Consider the following 21,229-nt stretch of genomic DNA (forward strand, 5'->3'; position numbering starts at 1 on the left):
CTACTTGTTTTTATACCACTATTTATTCCAAAACATTTTTCAAATCGGGCATAATAGTCACTTGTGTCTTCATCGTGCTTTTGTTTACAGGCCGTGATTGCACCCCAATCTTCCTTTTTCGTAGTTAATAAACGTGGCAGTACTTGTACTAGTAGACCTGGTAATGCTTTGACTTTATCCCCGAGCCCTGAACCTGCAGCTCGGGCCTTTTCTTCCGTTTCTAATACTGTCCAATCTATCTTTTGGTCTCCCACTTCCCACTCTTTTTCTTTCAGTTTTTCATAAATGCCAGCAGGTAAGAGCACCTTTAATATCGTCATAATATCAGGATAGGTATACTCTCCCATCAGCAACATGTCCTTAATTTCTCGGTGGAAACCCGCTGGGTCTTTGTCATGACTTGGTACTACTTTCTTCATTTCTAACAATTCAATTTTTGATATGGGTGTGTATACAAACACACGGTGAAACTCGTTGTCTTCGCCTTTTATTGGGTGCACTTCTCGTAAGGGATTTTGTCTATCCATATAATACGGCGTTCCTTCTCTGCGGGGCAGCGAGAAAGAATCCGGACTTACAAAAAGGACATACTGTTTACGTGACACTAATATTTCTTTAATTAACTTGTTACCAGAACCTCTCCATCTGTTCGTGAGTAGTTCCGTTAATATATCAGGTAAAGGACCAGGGTCAGCATGTTGGCTCTTATATAGTATAAGAAGCTGCTGAATCATATAGATTCCAGCTAAACGTTGTTCATCTGTACTAAGGTTAAAAAACGTGTGTGCTACGGTCTCATCACCGTATTTTTCAGGACTGTCAATCCAGTGAACAGCTGATCTGGCTAATTCTTGCTCATCCATGGAATCGAGGAGGTGGTAACCCCTTCGTTCTCGTAGTATTTTATCTGCGGCTTGAAACGAATGTTCAGGAGACTTCAGATTTATTACAGGCGTCGGATACGTTCTGCTATTATTTGGACATACAGAGTGTATGGGATCAGAAAAACATCTAGTATTTTCACAGGATCTTCCTCTGCCTACATATGCTATGGTTTCTGACTGTCTTGCGGAATTCCCTGATTCGGACACTTCATCTTGCTCGAACTCGTCTGTTCCCAATCTCTCTTCATGAATATGCTCTATTTCTTTACGGATTTTTCGGCACATGGCTATTATACAATTTTTCTTATCGTGTCTCCCTTCTGATATATTCTGGCTCCATCTTGTAAGAGTAAGCATTGTATTCGGGTCTACCCCCGGTCGGTCTTAATTTCTGATCACACAGTTTATGAGGAAACGTAGCAGTTCCCCCTGTATCTCTACTTTCTGGAATTCCATAGCTCTGTTAATACATCCTGGATCTCGTCCTGTTTGAACAAAATGGTATATGTTATCTAGATGCGTAGTCATTCCTGGTAACCTCGCTAAATACTCTGCGGCTCGCCTGATACGTAATGATGCTAGGACCATTTCATCCTCTTTACCAACCACCGGGTCATATCTACAATTTACAAGGAGTTCTTTAAGCGTACGTTCACTTACGAACTTGGGTGTACGTGAATGTGCTGATTCTTGAAAAACAAGTTTATTTATTCTGGGCGGTGTAAAGGTACTGCTAGCACCTCCCGTGGCCCCATCTGGGGCGTCGGGTGTGAATGGGTTCGTCGAACGTGACACAGCAACTATGGGCGTCGATACCACTGTAGAATCGATTGCGGAGACAGATGCGGAAACAGATGTGCTTGCCGAAGCTTGCGTCGGGACTTGCTGTTGCACGGGGACAGATACCTGATCCTGACGTTGAACCCCTCCGCCAGACGGTCTATGTGGTGTGGGGTTAGCATACTCGGGAGCTGCGTCGTCTAGATATGAGGAAAGAAAAACATCTTCTGCGGTTCTGGGATGCCCTTTTGGATGTACCCTAATTGGAAATAATGGGGGTGGCAAGTCTTTTGGCGTCTCTGGAACAGCCTTAGGTAGTCCTTCGGCTAGGAGGGGGTACATACCACTCATAAGAGCGTTTCTTTGTCTATCTACTTGTTCTGATTTCACTCGGATACCTTCCTCGATTAATAGATTTTCTTGAACTTTATTTGAACTTTCTTTACTCCTCTCTTCCTGTCTACGTGCTTTTTCTGTACGTCTATGAGATTCTTTACGCCATAATTCAACGGCGTCTTTCTGTGACTGTCTGACCTTTCTTTTCCATAACTCTTCTTCCACTTTCATGATGCACTCTGCATCCCAGGTTCCCGCTGCGGGCCACCTTTGACTTTCCGGCAATCCCTTGGTATAATCTACCCATAGATCAAGAAACAATATGGCATCTAAGCCATGCTTATGGTACATAAAATGCCCTGGGGTGTCCCTAGGAGGAATAGGAACTGCTTCTTCGAGCACCCCTTTTCTGGTAGTAATCTGTCTTAACCTCGAGAAGAGCGGCATTTCGACAACTGATCTGATACTTACTCTTGAATTCACTTAATACGGAAAACACAATAATGAACGGTGAACAATGAACAATCATTCATACCACAATATGCAAGACATTTGAACACTTTAAACATTAAACATTAAACATTTTAAAAATGACCGACGATGATGACAGTCTGCATAACTAATCACCAAGCAGAATTCTTGACAAAAACTGAATACTTCGGAATACTTGATATACTGCTAAACAGTACATATACACTGCTAAACAGTGCAGACCGGATTTGTGTACCCAAATCCGTCTTGACCGGCACAACCTATGTGCGCGTCAACACGCCTCCCCGGCGATGGTACTCACCGAGTAGCTCCTTGAAACGGAAGGCCTCAGAGAATGGACTGGACTCGACGACTGCGGACATCGGACCTTTTGGACATCGGGACTTCGAAAACCTGGTGGGCCTCTGTATACCTCGGATCTTGCTCTCTCAGCTAGGCTCTGGTCGGGATACTTCGCACTTCTCACCGCCTCGTCTGGGTTGATCGCAGCCTCAGTCGCCCCCGCTTGACCGGAGGGAGCTTACAGGAAATCCTGCTGGTACGCGTTTATGGTCCGTCCAGCTGTGGCAGGAGACCGGGCCTGCAACGCACCGCCGGCGCGTGAGATGAGAAAGTGTCCCTGTTCGGGCGCCATTATGTGGTAAATATTCTTTGTTACCTAATACTGAATTTCATACGGAATCTTAAGTAAAGTAAAATAGCTCAAAATAACAAGAGGCAGAATCCGTGGTATAAGAGGTTTTCTAAATGGGCTTTATTCCATCAAAAATGGCCGACTCGAGTCGCGGCCTTCAGGTTCCGTCACCACGAGGGTTCAGGAAGTGAAGTACAATACTTTATTGACAGACATGTATTTTTATAATAAGTACATTACAATGAAACGAATGTAGAAGGCGTAACATTTGATAAGAAAAGTGACATAACAGGTACGTAATCGAAACTAGGCGTAATAAGGAGCGAAAAGAAACATGATTGGCTCTGGTTATCTTACATAGGTGGATCTATACGATAATACTTAACATAGATGCGTGCGCAGCAGTATGACGTGTGATTGACGTGCAACTAGGGGGTGAAGGGGACTTGACGTTTAGCTTTACATGTGGAGACGAGAAGTCTGGGGGGTCAAGTCAACCTAATCCCAAATCATATCTAACATCCTATGTTTAGAGAACTATCTTATCCACAAGAAGAGACTCTCGGACAGAATCTATTCTATACTGACTGTGTGCGTGTACAAGCGTCTAAGTGTCTATATGAGATGCGAGGGGCAGAAAATTCTCCATGGCAGCAGGGCTATGAATCACTTGCATGAGGACAGAGAAACCGGGCCTTTTGCTTGGTAACTGGAGGAATGTTTACTTAAGCTACTAGGCAGGAATGCATCGGCTGAGGGGGAAGCAGATAATTCGAAGGTGAAATACAGCTCTTGGCAGAGAATAGGCTGATGTCAGGCTTCGTAGGCCGCGCAGGGAGTAGGACAAAGTTCATGGATACAGATGCGAGCTCAAGCTGAAGCTGTCAGAGGCAGAGAGCAGGGAAGGCTTTGAGGACAGAATCGGGCCTACTTGCCTGAACTGTAAAAATAGAGTAACTTAGCCATATAAAGTCGGTGGCCCTTCATACTTAGGAATCGAATATCCAGCCCATCGATGGCGGATCTGACAGAGAACATGTTGACGGTGGACACACATATGTTTGCGTCTTAGAAACTGGAACTGGAGAGAACATACATGTCCTTGTGACATGCACATAGAACCGTTGGGGTCCAAGATAGGGGACATAACTGATTAGGAAAATCCACATTTCCACAAGAGAAGGATGGGCTCCTTAAAGACGGGACGGGATGAATACTCATTGCGAATTCATCAATTCCGAAACAAAACATAATGGGCAGAGTAAAAACACAAAACACCAAAGTAAAATAACTAAATCCAGCCAAGTCTGTGACGCCTGGTGTAGTCTCAATTCTCAAAGACTAAAACTTAGCCCGAGGTACTGCCAAATCGATAATTGGAGACAGATAAGGTTGAAGCTCACGCCCGAGGACCCTAGGCCATCCAACAAACAAGGCGGGACAAATCACCCACCTTGCACCAATTGCGTGCTGTGTTTTTAAAAAACACATGCACAAGTCAATTGCGGGCTCAGAAAAAAAAGCACACGCACCAGCGTGTGTTCAGAGCTCAAAAGCCCTTACTTAATTCCTCGCAGAGCAGCGCATGCGCGCTGGCTCAGACGAGACCTAAAAAACAGGAAGATAAGGAAAGTTAGGGATTCCAAGCATGTTCTCAGATTAATGTGAATCGTTTTAAGGCTTGTGATCTGGAATAGGCGCTTTTAGAAGTTGGCTTCCATGGTAACACTCCTTCCAGTGGACGGGGGTCCCATGCTATCCAGGTCCTCGGTAGGTGGCATTCTCGGTGAAAGCATGTCAGAGCTGAAGTCGGTGCCACTTAGAATACAGCTTTGTTAGGGACGACATCTCTCAAAGATGCTCAGCCATGAGACATGCTTTTTTTCTTCTATGGAACTTTTTACCTGTGATGTAGTTCATTTTCATAAAGATAATTGAACTGAAAGTGTGCCTGTAACAAATCTAATTTTGACAGTGTGTAAAGAAGAGAAACCACTTTATTATGCCCTGCTTTTGAGTTTTTTGCTTGCTTATTTCTGTCGCATGTTTTAATTTGTATTTAATTGTTTTACCAAGGGTGGATTGTATTAGCAATCTGGCGATGTACACTTCAGGAATAGCCTTAAAAAGGTCATAAACACCAATATGTTGCATTAGGGCGCAACCTTCCTAAGAGACCTCTAAATTCCGCTGCACAGAAGTACAGACGGGCAAAGCTAAAGGGCCCTTAAATTGTGGAAGACAATATTGAGTGCTGTGGAAAGTAGCGTGGCAAATAAATAGTGAGTGGAGGGGGTCCAGTCTCTCTCTTGCCTTGATACTGAAGCAAAACCTGACTTTTGTCCCCCTGGTACTAGAATGATGTGACGTATCCTAAATAAGCCTGGAAATGTCCACATAGCTGTTAGGAATCAGGGTAGTAGAGAGGTACACTGCATTCTACATCGACAACGAAGACCAATTATTCACAATTCCTGCAGTCGGCTCACCTGTACATAAAAAGGGCAAGAACCGCTCATCGGACACACCTTTCACCAAGGAAATGCATAAAGAGGGCTTACACTGACCTGCCAGCCGCAGAAATTCTAAAAGGGTAAGTGGAGAAAAGTAAGTCTGAAGGTTCCAGGATATATAGCTTGCAACCCCATCTCAGGCCTAGCAGGACTGGTCTTTGCACTGTGATGCACAACCCAGTTCTTTTTGAGCTGTAGTTTGGTGTGAAATTTGGAGAGTGTTTTGGTGGCAGGCGTACGTTGTTTTATTTTGTTATTGAGGTATTTTGTGCCTTTCCTGTGGAATGCCTGTGTGGATCTGAGGTGACTTTTCATATCACCTTACCATTAATAGGGATTTGGCAGTGTCGCCAGGGAGGAGAGTCCTGGCACTTCTTTATGGGTTACTGTACCATTTTGGCTGCTGCTTTTTTGACCACTTCGAGGTGGAATTTTTTATGTTTTAGTGGGCCAAAGTAAAGGGAGTTTGTGTGGTCGAATAAGATTGTTGTTCCCACTACTACTGGCCATTGCATTAGCACATAGTTCAGTGAGGCGAGATGCGTCGGAGAACACAGAAGTGGTTTGATGTGCTGGCCGTTGATCTAATACCAGTAATAGGTGTTGCATCTCTGCTAGGTTTTGTACCTTGGTGCGGATGCTGATTGACTAGGACGGGTGAGCAAGTTTATTGAGTTTGGAAGTAGGCAGGCTATTGAGTACAGGAATAACTGTGTCCGGGGCATGTGGATATAGAATGTCTGACCTGCGTATGTAAAATGTGGAATATTATATAAACCATACCCAGGAACTCCCCAGTCTCCTTTGAATGACTGGAGCAAGCTGGAGTAAGACTAGCAAAGTATTCTTCTGACAAACGGCACTGGCAATGGAATGCTATTATTACCCATGAAATGGTATCTCATTACACAGACCAAGCGGATCGGCATTTCCCACACTGGGTCGGCACATTTTTGCGTCCTAGCCAAGTTGTGTGATAGAATAGTTGCACAAATAGACCTATAGCGTGCACAGATTTAATGCAACTGGGCGATTTTGACAAGCGCTGACTTTGTACAGGGTCCTTAGTCCTTCCACAAACCTAGCTATCTTGAATTCGAACCAGTAGTTACACTTTTTGACACTTGTTAGTCGCAGGAGGCGCATATCCAGCCTTCCATGTTTGGATGTCAGGGAGTCCGTTTCTAGGGCCCGAAGTTTGCTTTGCTCATAACATTATTTTATGGTGCATATTTGGAGCACAACTGCTCACTGCATCAAATATCTCATCTTGTCAAAGCACCACCCATGTAATGCACTTCCACAGAAAGTTTAACATTAGTTCCCCAACAAGAAGCAATTAAGTTTCCCTCCTAATCAAGAAGTGGATGTACAGTAAAGATAGCACTATAGCTGGGGTCGGTCCTGTACAAAGCTTGAAAAATGTGGCTTCACACCATTAGAAATCCAAACCTGTTGTTTGATGTATTGAGCACAGTTGGTCACCAAACCTAACCCTTCATATCCGTGATGTCATCCTTCCACTTTAAGGGCTCAGTTTATCAGGTAATTTGAAACACTCAATGTAAGCCTCCATACGAAGTTCCTCTGCTAATTCTGTGCAGTATCAAAATCCACTGGGAGGAAAAAGATAAATACCGCGGATCTGATTTCCACAGTCACACATTCAGTCGAAATAGTTGGGACCCCAACAGATAAAGTGGGTCACACTACATTTTACAAAAGACTTTGAGGACCCCCACATGTTAAGAAACCTTATTAGACCTGTAATAAGTGGGGTGTTCCCTGATCAGCTTTGGCTTCACAGAAAACCCTTTCAAAAGTCTCCTATCTGCCCTTCAGACTCTTAACGTGGCAGCCCTATGAGGGACATGTCCGTTCCTACCCCTAGCGTGCCGAGTTTCACTGAGATTAAGAAGCATGGCGATTTGGGAATATATTGTTCGGTAACTACATTTCTGCATCTTGTGCTTGAGCTGTGTCTTCAGCAGTACACGCCCATCTATATACTGCTCACACTGGCACCCCCAAGCAGTCTGCTGAGGGTGACATGGCACACAGCTGGCATTTGCTTGCAGTAAGCACTTTACATGCTGCGATCTGCAGCTGGTGGGTTTGCAGATGTGCATGTGAAGGGTGGATGCTGTTGAAGCGGTTCAGTTTGGGTGGTGTATTGCGGGCAATTATGTCATGTAGTTTTGACGCTCGTGTGGCAGCATTTGATTAATGTGTGGCGACGACTACGCAAATCTTAGGACTTTCGAACTCGGGCTTTTACCAAAATGAGTATAATCGAGACGGGTTGGGGAGCCAGTGACCCCCGCACAGGATGTCGGTGCAGACTTGATGGAGATATTTGCAGCAACTCCTGCTTCTGAAGTGCTACAGGAGGGGTTCTTCTCGGCATCACCCCGCTGAACTGTCGCCTGCCGCTGTGGTCCGTCACAGCTCGTTGTCCCCACCCTGTTTCTCCAGCCGCCTTTCCTGGAGCCGGTACTGTATTGATTGTGTCCCCCTGGTGGCCCAGTAACCCGCGAAGGCCTGGAGACGGCTGAGTGCATTCATCCATCCATCCATCCATAGCACAGGCAAGGCGCCGCTGTAGCTGAATTGTCCTCTTCTACCTTAAAGAGTGAAAGAGTTAAGCGCGTGAGGGGGCGAGCCTCGTGGAGCCGGCTCCGTGGGCTGAATATTTTATAGTACCGGGAGGGAAGGGCTGCGGAAGGAGGCACCGGCGAGCATCCGTCCGGGCTGCATCTGGCTCCCCCACCGGCACCGCAGCCTGCAGAGGAAGCAGCGATGCCGGGTGCCTCCTACGACGAGAACCTCTTTATATTTTATTTCACTATGTGGGAAGGGAGGCTGCCTGTTCGTTAGCCAGGAAATGGCCTTCCTTGTGCGTTGCTATGCCAACTGCCTGCAGCCAAGGTCTTCCAAAGTAAGCACGATAATGTCATTATTTTGGGGCTATTGCGTCCTGGCATGATATCTCAGGGTGTGGGTTTGTGCGCGCGGTAGAAAGAGCGGTCAGGTACATGCATGCATGTCTGGGGTGTGAGGGGCAGGCGTCATTAAATTAAACGCCCATCAGTGCCGCGCGACTGAGATTAATTGTGCACACTGGGTGAGTCGAGTGGAGCTGGGATCGCTGGTCACCTCTCTGCCAGCATCATTAAAAGCCGCCGAGGAGGAGGAGGAGGTCCCTGTGCTCACGCTCTGCCCGGGGCTGGGATTCCGATTTTTGGTGCTGGCTGCTGCGCGCGAGGGGACAGGAAGGGAGTGACTCCGACTGCACATGAAGCTGGAGCATTAACAATGCTCGGCTGGAGGCTGGTGCTTGCGCCTTGACTAATCTGCCTGAGCGCGGAGGGGAGCGCTGCTCGCCGTCAGCCATCTTAGCTGAGGCTTCCCGTCTCCTCCTCCTCGCCTTGCCATCCCTCGCTGCCGGCGATGCTCTCGTCCTCCCGGAGGAATGCTGGCTGCACCGGCCTCCGCCGCGCCTTCCTGCCGCCGGTGATGCTCAGGCGAGGAGCCTGCTGAAAATGGAGCCCGGAGCCCCTGTTTGGATTGCTTTTCTGCCGCGCCAGTGTGAGGTTTTCTCTGCGCTTCGCCAGCAGCAACCCGCCTCACCTTCGCCTCTTTCTCCTGCCTCTGTTTATTTGCCACAATGCTTTTGACTAGACATGGGCAAAGGGTCGCCACATGATGTGTAAACCCAGCCCTGTGCATGCTTCTTCAGTATGAAACCCCTTGCGTTTCCTGCAAACCATGGACTACTGGGCCAGCAGGAGAAGCACTCTGTGAGTATACACACTGCCCCCCCCCACTGCACCCCAGCCGAAAAGGACCAGTGACACCTTTTTGGCGAAAGTACTGTTGATTTTGTTTAAATTGGGGCAGAGACGTCTCAGCGCTGCGTTAAATGGTAACATGCGAATCAGGCAGCACATAGAGATGGGCGTTTGCGTGTACTCCGATGCATATACTTACACATACAATACAAGTATGTGATGTACGTGCACGCTAGAGGCTCAGTTCTTATGTGGTATCGCACATCGGAACTACGTCTGTAGCAATTATAACAGGTGGAGCGGCGTTTATGAGTTATAACATTTTCATATCATTACTGTATAATATTTAACTGGTTTTACATGTCTTTGTGGCTAGATGGCATGTAGGTGTCTGTGTGTGATTTAGAACCACATTCTGTGTGATCCTGTGTAGGTATTGAGAGAAACTATTTGCTTTGTTGGGTGGTTGTGTGGGGTGGCGCTGCACTGTCTATGCAGGAAAGGGGAACTTTTTTAATGTGCTGTGTATGTTGATGAGAGGCATGAGTCCCTGTGCATTAAAAGCGGCAACGCTTGCAGTATGGCTAGTGTGTGTGTTGGCGAGAGTACTGCTCCCAGTGCTGTCTGTCAGTGCTGGTGAGCGACACTGTGTGATGTTGCTTGTATGTGTTGCTGAGGGGCACTGTTGGCATTGCCCTCCTCCTGGTAATTTAGCATGGTGCTCTCTGTGTATGTTGGCGATCAGTACTGCTGGTATATGTTTTAAGTGTGCTTACGAAGAGCAGTGTGTGTAAGGTGCTGTGTATTTCAGACAGCACTGTGTGCATTCATGTGTGTGTGTATATATGTGTGTATATATGTGTGTGTATGTATATATATATATATATATATATATATATATATATATATATAGTGTCTGTTTATATACACACACATTTCTGTTGATGTGTGTGTGTGTTATTTCTGTTGGTAAGGGGCACAGTTTGCCGGGACCTCTGTATGTATTGAGGGAGTACAGTACACTTGGCCCTCTTGTGTGCGTGTTTTGATGAGCTGCAGGCACAATTTGAATGGTCATGCCCACCTGTCTGTGTTAGCTAGGCGGCACTGTTATGTTACAGTGTGGCTGACATTGTGTTTAGGCTAAGGTTAAATGTGTGTGAGGACAGCACAGGAGTCGTAGTATAAGGATCCGCGAATGTCCATCTGAGATGCTTTAATGCATCCATAGTTGTTAAAGCTGCACAGTTATTTAACAGCAACAAAGCCAGGATCACAGTTGTCTTATAGTCGATGCTATGAGTCAGCTGCACCTTTGTCATACTGTAATCCCCCGGAGAGCCACAGACTGTTTGAGGGTAATTTGTGTTGTAAGCAGAATGGCAAACCTCATAGGCCTAAAAGTGCCTGCATATAATGATATATTTAATTTTAAGATACTTGTGATGGTTGCTGTCCCCGGTCAGTATTTTCACACTGGTTTGGCCACATCCATGATTTGCCGGATCCAGTCAGGATGTGGAGGCCATAGCCTCCCAGCAGCACCCTAACTCAATAGGCGGTGGATGCTTGGCTCCATCACAAGGAATCAAATCTAAGCCGTGATTCGTTTTTGGGTTATCGTTTTTTGGGTGTTCAGTGTTTTACACCGGAATAGGATACACTCCTGGTACTTCAGAGTTTTGTTACGCAGATATTTCTCTCTGTTTATAGAGTTTCCATCGAACTGGTCAAATAGTCATTTTAATAGTCCCATTTCCATGCTATTTTGTTTTGCTGGACAGTTGCTCCTAATTGTTTGACATGTTGGACAATAACTTATTTTTTTGTTCAGCCTCAATAGCCTGGGTTAACTGTTTCTATAATGCCCCTTATGTAGCTTGAGACATGTGTCATCGGCAGAGGTCTTGTGTTTGGAAATTGTTCTTGGCAAATTGCTGTTACTGATATGTAGCGTTTTTTAAGTGATTGTCTCATCCTACCTCAGTTCCATTACCATGGGTTGGCAATATGTAGAAAAGTAGGTCCAGGTCTATCTTAAGATGAAACCATTAATTGCTTTACCAAAAATTGCCAACGCCATGTTACATTGTGGCCTATCTGGATTTTTGTAATGACTGTAAGGCATCATGCTGGTGCTATATAAAGATTGGAAATCAATTGTAATTGCATTTATATAGTGCCTACTATCCCTGACGAGGCCTCAACATGCTTTTTCGGTGAGTAGCACACTACTCCGGAACCAAAAGAGGATTAGTAATGAATTAGTTTAGGGAGATATGAAATTAATTTTAGCGGTGGACATGTGTTTGTTATTTGCATTGAAATAGGATAGTGGAGGCATAGAAGAGGGAAGGGTTTGCATTAATATAGCGCTTGCTACCCCTAATGAGGGGTCAAAATGCTTTTCCCCACGTAGCATGCTACTCAGAACCCCAAACAGAATTAGTAGAGAATTAGTGTTGCGTAATACGAAATTTATTTGAGCGGTGGACATGTGAGTCTGTTAGTTGGATTGAAAAGGAAAGTGGAGGGATAGAAGAGACAAGGGTATTTAGAGCTCATAGCAACAGCAGTAGGAGGATGTTTGGGATGAGTAAAGGGGAGGTGGAGAGGGTAAGAGCCAAAGGGAAGGGTTTAGAAAGGCTTGTATGGGAGATGTGAATAGTAAAAGAGGTATGAGCTGATGCAAGGAGGGAAGAGTCTAGAAAGGGTTATTTTGGGGATAATGGTATTAGAGTGGGGTTTGAGATGAGTCAGTGAGTGGAGGTAGAGCCTATATTGAGAGAGGTATAGGGTGAGAATTAGGGGTAGTGCACTGGAGAGAGTAGTAGAATGAGGTGTGAGATGAGTCAGAGTGAAGGTAGAGGATATATTGAGAGAAGTAAAGGGTAAGATAAAGCTTAGATCATTGGAAATTCTAAATTAGAAGTAAAGTAATAAATATAAAGATTCATAAGTACGTGGAAGGTATATATGTATAAGGAAGGTTATATATGTAGATTTAAGTTGTATTTAATAAATTCAGACTTTCAAGTGTTGCTGTACTTTAAGTTAATTTATTTGTTTTTATCATTTTTTTGTCATTAAACAGTGAAGCAATTGTGGATAAATAGTTATGATAAAGATTTACCCATTTATGCTGTCACCTATATACATGTTAAACATAGAATAATATAACCCTAAGCAATTGGTACATTTGTTAATATTATCTATATATTTCTAAACATAAATATTATACACGTTTATACAAAGCAATTCACATATTTAAGTATACATATATAGTCCAAATAAATGCTTATATACACAGGGATATGCTGTACATTTGTGTTTGAGTATGGTGGTTATGTGGGGAAGAGGCAATTCCTGAGTATTCTTTTGAAGATAATGTAGTTATTTGTGTATCCTATGTTTGGGGGGTAAAGAGTTCCATAGTTTGGTTGCTTGAACAGAGACGAAACCTTTGTGTGCGGAAGCGCCGTGAGGAGATTTAGATCCCCCTCCTGAGCTATACAAGAACATTTATTCACAAATAATAAGGCAGCGGACCAAACGTGGAGTAAAACATGCAGATGGTGGTCCCTTACCACCCCATTGACTCTCAACCAGCTCGTCCATCCTCACCACACACACACTCACACACCCCACACGTGTGCAGTGCCTTAGACATTCACCACTGCAGACAGAAGCCCACTCTGAGGCACGCCCCAGGTGCAGTGCCATCTTACAGTGCCGATAGGCGATGCTAAGGGCATAAGCTTCAAAAACGAAAGTAAACAGAGCATTGTGTGACCCACAGGAGGGGCAGTGACCTACTCACACGTGGTGGCTGCTGTTATAACCCTGTTTATTGTGTCCTGGGCCTCTCGGTGACAGCTGATGCCTGATTTCAGGTCCCTCTTCATCCTCCTGGGGAACGGGTACACAAACCAGTTTTTATACGGGGCAAACTCACCTGTCACCCTTCCAAAGTAGATACAATTAGTGCTACTGTGTATTTTATTGTGTACCTGCAATTCTGTAAATATACATGTTTTCCTTGTTGTGCCTATACCCACTTTGCAGTCATCTCCAAGCACACGCCATCTCTGGGCGGTGCAACACCTAGAACATACAATCTACCAAAACGTTTGCAATGACGACGCTGTGCACCAAGGCAGCACCAATTATGCCTAGAAGTAGACAAGATGCATGCGTACCCAAGAAACGACATCTAAAGACCCACGAACACAGAACAATTACGCTCAGAGTGACACACAAGCAGTGCCCCGTTTACAACACCAACATCTACTGCTCCAAGATACCAGGTGCCCCAGGAGTGAACATCTGCTGTTCATGGTGGTTCTACTGCAGGCAGCACTGGCCGAGAGGGCCTGAGCCATGCGTGACACCCTCAGCCATGCGGGACGCCTATAGCCAGCAGCAGCGTGAATTCTGAATATAATACGTACAATGTTACTGAAAACTACAACTCTCAGAAAGTAGAGCGCTGGCCTTTTGACCTCAAGGCACCCCGCCTAATAGCAACACACGGATTATAATGGCAGTGATAGATATGTGCACAGCCTCCGAGTGAGATATTACAAAACAGGTCTGAACGTGGAGGAGAAAAGGGGGGGGGGGGGATGTTAACCACACTGCTGAGATTTCTTAAAGTGAGACTTCACCCCCTCCTATGGGACAACTGGGCTTAAGGAAAGCCTAATCATTAGCCTGCGGTGGGGGCTTTAGGGGACTATTCAGGCTTTCAAAAGATAATACTGGTGTACAGATGCCAAGTGGCCCGACCCAAACCCCCGCCTACAGCCAATCGTGGGATTTTAGCATTTATGACTCTTATGTATGAATGCAAGTGAAACTACAACTCCCAAAATACACTCTGCTTTTGGCAAGAGGCCAGAATTACCTGAGGTGTGGTTGGGGGGGTACTTGGTAGTCATTAATGAGCTTTGTCTGGAGCACACCACAAACTTTTGGAGGATTGGCTGAGAGTGTCCCTGGGGCTAAACTGGGTATTTGGTGATTCCCCTGCCCCTCCTTCTTTAGGGAGACAGTCCCCCCTTGGGGGAAGGAGAGGGCTCATAAGTAATCTTGCCGCTTAGGATGGGAGGGGCTCGGATACTGCCCGTCATCCCTTCAGGAACCCTGTTAGTGGGTCGGGATGTGCACCCTCCACATACACTTCCCCACGCACTCATCCTCCCAGCCCCTCTTCCCGCAGCTCCTCACTCATGACCTCTCCTCTTCAGTTTTTAAGGAAACCTAGCTGTCAAGGTTTCAGATTGCTGCGTGTGACATTTTCATTATTTCAGTGTAATTATGAGTGACGTTTCAGCGACTATGAGTGACACTTTCTCTGGAGCAAAATCAAGCAATGAAGAGGAGGGAAACCTATTTAAAAAATAAATTGCACCCATTCGATCAACGAGAAACTCTAAGAAGTTAATTGCTGCAAAGTATGAGAAATAGAAAGGCAGTATCCTAGTGCCCTTGTAACCTGATCGTACTGTTAGTGGCTGTATTATTTCAAAGACACTCACTGAGCAGCATAAAAATCATTAATATCAATGTGGCAGACAGCCCCGGGTGGGCGCGCCCTATAACCTGAGTGTTGTACCAGTCATTGCTCTAGAATTAAAAGCGATTTTGATTTAAATTAACACATATGTCACAGAAGTGTTTACTTTAATTGCGTTTTTAACTGGCTCTCACTCTTTCTCAGGCACTTACTTATTTCATGATCCTTTATGACTTGTGACCATGGCAGTTACTGAGCCCGGCTACTGGCACCACGGCCGGTGGGCTGGGGTCAGGTCCCGCTCGTGGGATGTGATATTGCTGGCCTGTGGTTGTTCAGTGACTAGGACTGGCCTGCTGCCTCAGTAACTTGAGTCAGCCACCCTGGTTGGCCCCAGGTCGAGTTGCCCGGCGGGTGGGTCCACTATCCATTAAATTACCACCAGCCACAGTGAGCAGCTCTCAGCCTTGCTCTGGAGCCCAGCACTGAGCAGGTCATCTGACAGAGAGAGTTGGCCGCAGCCGGCGTCGCCTGGGCCATGGTGGCGTGGGTCGCGGTAATTGAACCATTCGGCCCAATACTAGGTGCAGCGAAGTTGAAGAAGCTGAACAATCCTGACTTGCCCAAAGTGCAAAACCTTATCAAATGTCGCCCGCTCGAACCGCTTGTGGGCCAACAGGGCAGGACTCCGTGACTCTTCCCCCACCGTAGCCTATTAAACAGTGTCTCTTTCACTTTTTCTAAGTAGTCAAACCATAGTTCACCTGTGAGGTCAAACACTAACACGCATGTGTCGATCCCGGGATGTGTCTGTGATTAACAATAGATAGATTTGTAGCAGAGTACGCGAGCTGCCAGCAGATCTTGAGCCGGCCCCCTTTGCCTGCCAGGACCAGGGAGCAGCGCACACCATGCTCTGCCAGACTGCAACTCAGCCATGCAATATAGCAGCGCTCAGCTTGACGGCTGAGGAAGCACTATAATGCGTGATTTTACATTTTAGTGCGGTGATGCGGACCACCGCACTGAAATGCGTTAGAGGAACGCCTGATGCGTGCTACTTGGCAAGTATGAGGAAATTCGCATTTCCCTCACAATAGTACCATATTGTGTCCTAGATTAACCATTTGCCATTCATATTGTGTATCGTTAAAACGAAACCTTGAAGCACAGGAGAAGATACATGGCCAAACAAATATTAACAAATATTGTAATTTGATGCAAAGAGTATTTGGGTCGGACTGGCCTATATGGCAATCTGGCAGTGCTCTAAGGGCTGGTCTCACAGATCAGTGTTGGACTTTTTTTTCTGGCTGTTTTTGGGCCTGTTTGTACCGTTGATTTCTTTTATCTCATACATTGCCTGCAGCAAGCACAGATGCATGCAGTCTCCTATACCTTGCAACACTTACACAGCTTGTCTTTACAAGTTTAATACTGTCTTGATTTGCTAACTTGGGCCACTTTCTTTAGCTATCTAATTCGCTAATGGGGGACACTTTTGCTTTGGTGCCCAAGACTATTTTCTGTCCTAATCCTACCCTGAAGAGTACTGCCTCAGTAAAAAGACTATTCAAGGTACATTATGCAATAAAGTTGTTCAGTATCTTGGTCTGTGTTTGTTTCTCCTTCACTCCATCTGCATTGTAGGGGGTTTATTACCTGAATCCTCAACTTTTTTTAAACACAGAACCTTTGTCTGCCATTCCCACGCATATTTGCATGATTGGAACCACCCTCTACAGCCTTTTGCCTGCATGTAAATGCAACAGGCGCTGTGACTAGAATTCCCTCCACATAATTAAAACAGAGATTCGCAAAACCCTTTAAATACATTTGCCAAACATTCTTTTTTAGGAATTCAACTCCAGCCTGCAACAGAGTAAAACCGAGAGAGGTGACATCAGAAAGGGTGTGGGAATTAGCATGAATAGGGGTAAGCTTAGGTTCAGTTTATCATTCAGAATTACTTTCTGGTCATACATACATTCTAAAAGTGAAATAGCAGTTATCCGATGCAAGCTTTTGTCACCCTATAGGGAACTAGTTACCTGGCTAAAAAGCTGGATAAGTAGGGAGGCAATAGTCCTTTTAATGTTTTCCTCTTATCAAACAAAAGCACAATATCCCAAGTGACCTGTACGTCTTCTATATAGGCTCTAGGTGCCTAATGAGCATTGGGCACCTAGAGCCTATATAGAAGACATACAGGTCGCGTGGGATAGTGTACTTTTGTTGTGCCCCCCGTCCTAAAATTAACGTATGGGGGTACCTTTTTTCTCACTTGATGTTCCTTTTAACACTTCCTCCTGTGGAACATGTGCTTTGTTGTAAGAGTGTAGAACAGTTGCTGTTTGTTTGGTGTAAATAGATATTGCTGTGCATTGGCCATTAAATGACAAGAACTGTAAATATGTTTGTACACTCAGGTTGCAGTAAATAAGGTGTGTATAAGTTGATAATGTTATGCGTTGTGGTGTTGGATATATTTTAGAAAGCATCAGAATCAACACTGAATATTGAAAAGAATCTCAGGCATCAATTGTCATGTCAGAACGTTTTCCCAAGGCTCAATTTGTGTTCCTGTTGCCATTTGACGTTAGACATGTTTGCGTGTACAGTTGGTTGCACACCGGAAATACCAAGTGCACACTGAATTCTTCCAAGATGGCAAGACAGTTATAGCCAGGACGCTTTGATGTTTTTATTTACTTATTTATAAAGTTTTATATAGCGCGAACAAGATCCCAAAGGATATCTGAGCGCTTTACAAAGGAAGGAAGGACATAAATCCAGTATCGACAACAAGAAAGATTACACAACAGGAATACTCGCATAAATCCCAGACAAAGAATCGCAAAATTCCAAGACAAATGAATCAAGGAGAATAGTACAATAAACGGCTATGTAGCAAACTACAAAGAGGGTACACAGTGCAGAAAAGAAGAGCATAGATCCAATATCGACATCAACTAGAAATACACAACAGGAATACTCGCTTGTTTCCCCAAACAAGAGAATCAAGGAGAGTATTACGATAAACATGGATATAACGGGCTACGAAGGGGGACACACAATGCCGTAAAGAAGAGCAGCATCACTTGAGGGTACAATGGTTGTAGGAACAATGATTTCGTGCAATTGATCCTGGCCCAACATTCACTGGTTCTTATGCACATTCTTTCCAGTGTGTAATTTGAACACAGGTAAATTCACAGTCTTTCATTTTAGATTAGAATTACGGAATAATTTCATTGAATTGAAAATTGAACCTAGAATACTGTAAGAGCTGATAATTTGTGGAGGGGAGGGGTGTCGGATGGAGAAGGGAAGAAAAAGAACAAACTAGAGCGCTTATAGGTTATTACCACATATTTATTTATCCTTCAAGGCTCTTCCATTTAACAGAGTTTATCGTCAAACTATTTGATTTTTCGTTCTTTGAACATTACGAAATTAAACCTACAATATGTACCCCCAGGTAGTCAAAGTAATGAATAAAAAATAGTTGAAAATTGCTGAAGGAATGTGAAATTTTTCTGCATTTTGTAACCAACATACCTAAGAGTGACTCTAGTTTCCCCAACTTAGCGCACTTTGCGTTTTTACGGTAAACATACACCTGAGGCAGCACAGGAGAGAATGCTTTGGGCACGCACCAGTTTACAATCTGTATTTTGGAGATCTGTTGATGCTTCCTGTCCTGCACCCTTGATTCCCAACGGTTGTTCGTGGGCGTAAGAGGACTGCTTTACTTGTTCAATCTTCCTTTCTGTGCTCTGGTTCTTTTGGTAAAGCTACTTTTGACGTCTACAGAGTGTGGTTGTGGTGTTCCTTATTTGGCTGGGGCGAGTTTGTAGCCAACACTTTGATCTGCTTGAAGCATGAGACGTCTGTGGCAGCGATTTGCTGAAGATGCTCTATAGATTTACACAGTTGTAAAGAAGCAAATGTAAATCATTCTTTCCCTTACATGGTTAATATGCTTCAGTTCACTAAAATATTTGATTCTTTTTTTCTCATTAAATCGATTTTGAGTGTGCACCACGTGCATCTGTGGTTGCTTAGCAACATCATGCATTTCATAAAGTTGCAGTGACTTTGGCAGTAATCCCTTTATGAAGATGTGACGGCAGGACTGTAAATAGCAGCTTTTGCACTTCAAGGTGAAATCTATTCTTTGAGGACAAGGAGGCATCATGAAAGGGTGACCAAATCCAACCACCGTCCAGAAACTTAGCGTTATGAAAGTGTTTGCTCAGTCGAGTTTTCTGTTTATCTCGGAGTATAATAACTGCCCTTGCTGTGGGACGGTCTTTGACGTGGACCTACTTCACTCGCTCAGCACTGAACTGAATGTTTGCTTTTGCCCATCACATTGTATAAACCACCTCTGCAGCCACAGTCTTAAAATAGTTGTCTGGTCCTTGCAAGGACTGGCATGTAGGTTAGATGGTGGCTTCTCTAATTTTGGAAGGATGATTGTAGGATTGTCCACTGTTGCTGTCAACAAGGAGCAAGAAGGGTAAAGCCCTTCGTCCCCAACCCACTGTACATCCGTGCACCTAATTCTCTTTTGTCTGCTGCATAATGCTAGCCTCCGAATGTCTTTAATGAAATCAAGATTCTCTCTGCATAATAATTGGAGAATCGTCATTCTCCTAGTGATACACCTGCTTGGTGTGTACTTGTGTCCTTGTTGATCTGATATTGTGAGGGCATGTTAAGTTGCGGGTGTTTAACATGGTTGTTTGAGCGGACTACATTTATTTATTTGAGAGTTTTGTTTAGTGCTAGCTAGACCTGAAGGTATCAGAACGTTTTTCAACAGTAAATGATCACCTCAAAGTTAACAAGTTCATACAGAACATCTGAGTCAGAGCACTTTACTACAGTAAATATTCACAACGTAGATAACAAGTGTATACAGAGCAGCTGAGTCACATCAGATCAAATCAATTAATCTGGAAAATGACATATACTAACAACAGAAGCCTACATATTATATGCATACATGAATTCATTGACATGGATGCTGTCATCTATCAAAATACTCCTATAGTCACATTTTGGGAAACCTCCTGTAACTAACAATACTGATATTTTAAAATGTCATTTAGTAATGATTAAAGCTATTTGCAACAACCTTAGCAACATTTTAGGCATTGTAACATTTCTACAAGGAGTGTTCATCCCATTGACTTTATGGAAACAAATTTAGCAGGCGGAAGTCTCTCTAATGCACACAGTACTGTTTTTCGTTACTGTTTTAAAACATGGGAATGTAGTACCCTTCCACAGACTTATTTGTTTCTTTAGTTAGAGCTCGTTTTCCAGAGACTAGAAATGGAACAGGAAAGACGTTTGCATCTAATGCCATTTGGTAAGGTTAATTCGGTCTGTCGAGAAGCCAAGGACCCTGTTCCCTCTCTGTGAATCGTAGGCATGGTGCAGATGCTTAACAGAGTGTGCGAGGGTAAACTATTGTTGTGATGATTTATGACAAAACACCATGCTGTCTGGTAAATGACAGGGGAAGCCCCCTGATTTATTGGTCTTTTATCTCTGCTTCACCGATATTATTTGTCTAACCAGCCTACATCTGGTCTCAGAGGTATTGAGGTGGTGAAAGACGTATGTGGTTATGTTTTATGGACCATGGGCCACATTACACGATTCACTGTGATACCTCGAAGCAAAATCAAACTTTTATGTTCCAGTTTTTAAAGTTAGTAAACTTAAAATGTAAATGCATGTGCTTTTTTTTTTAACATTGAGTTTGAAATCTTGTATGTGTTTTTTATTCCGGTACATTGAATTCCGAACAAAATGAGAGCGAGAGGTTGCTTGCTGCAAAGACAGCTTCCTCTAGTGAGGGTTTAAGGATATATATGGAATAGGAAGAGGACTTTGAAATAAGGCACAAAGATTATTCACAAGGTCTAAGCTTTTTCTAGAAATGCCTCGAGTTATAATGAGCACGAGTAAATTAGACACAATGTATTTTTTCATAAATATAAAAAAAAAACAAGTACTTCATCAAAATGATCTTGGAATGTAATTTGGCAGCACAAATGTAAAAAAGGAAGGAAAAGTCAAGCCGCAGGCATGGTTTAATATGATTGAAAGAACTAAACACAGTCTATTTTCTTCTCCAGAAGTAAGACCGTGGCGATTTATCATAACTTGATGGCTGTATCTGTTGTGGGATGCTATCTGCCAGTTCAATAAATCTACCATTTACACAATGTGATGCTTGTTCTGTTTGTTTTTATAAAATA

At 44.1% G+C, this 21,229-nt stretch overlaps 1 protein-coding gene across 31 annotated transcripts in view; it reads left to right on the plus strand.

Moving 5' to 3' along the window:
* The window catches only part of RAPGEF2 (Rap guanine nucleotide exchange factor 2), a 960,874-nt gene that overhangs the window by 660,949 nt on the left and 278,696 nt on the right, over positions 1 to 21,229 (plus strand). The window contains exon 1 of one of the 31 annotated variants that reach the window (XM_085641768.1): positions 8,443 to 8,577. The exons of 27 other annotated variants lie outside the window; for them this stretch is intronic. In XM_085641768.1, the coding sequence (XP_085497894.1) occupies positions 8,524 to 8,577 (54 nt within the window). In that variant the 5' untranslated portion in view covers positions 8,443 to 8,523. Of the gene's footprint in view, positions 1 to 8,442; positions 8,578 to 8,910; positions 9,440 to 21,229 lie in introns of those variants that run through there. 3 more of the 31 variants (XM_085641769.1, XM_085641765.1, XM_085641767.1) reach the window with 3 other exon arrangements.

This window comes from Triturus cristatus, chromosome 2_2, assembly GCF_964204655.1.
Source record: "Triturus cristatus chromosome 2_2, aTriCri1.1, whole genome shotgun sequence".
Taxonomy (NCBI): Eukaryota; Metazoa; Chordata; class Amphibia; order Caudata; family Salamandridae; genus Triturus; species Triturus cristatus.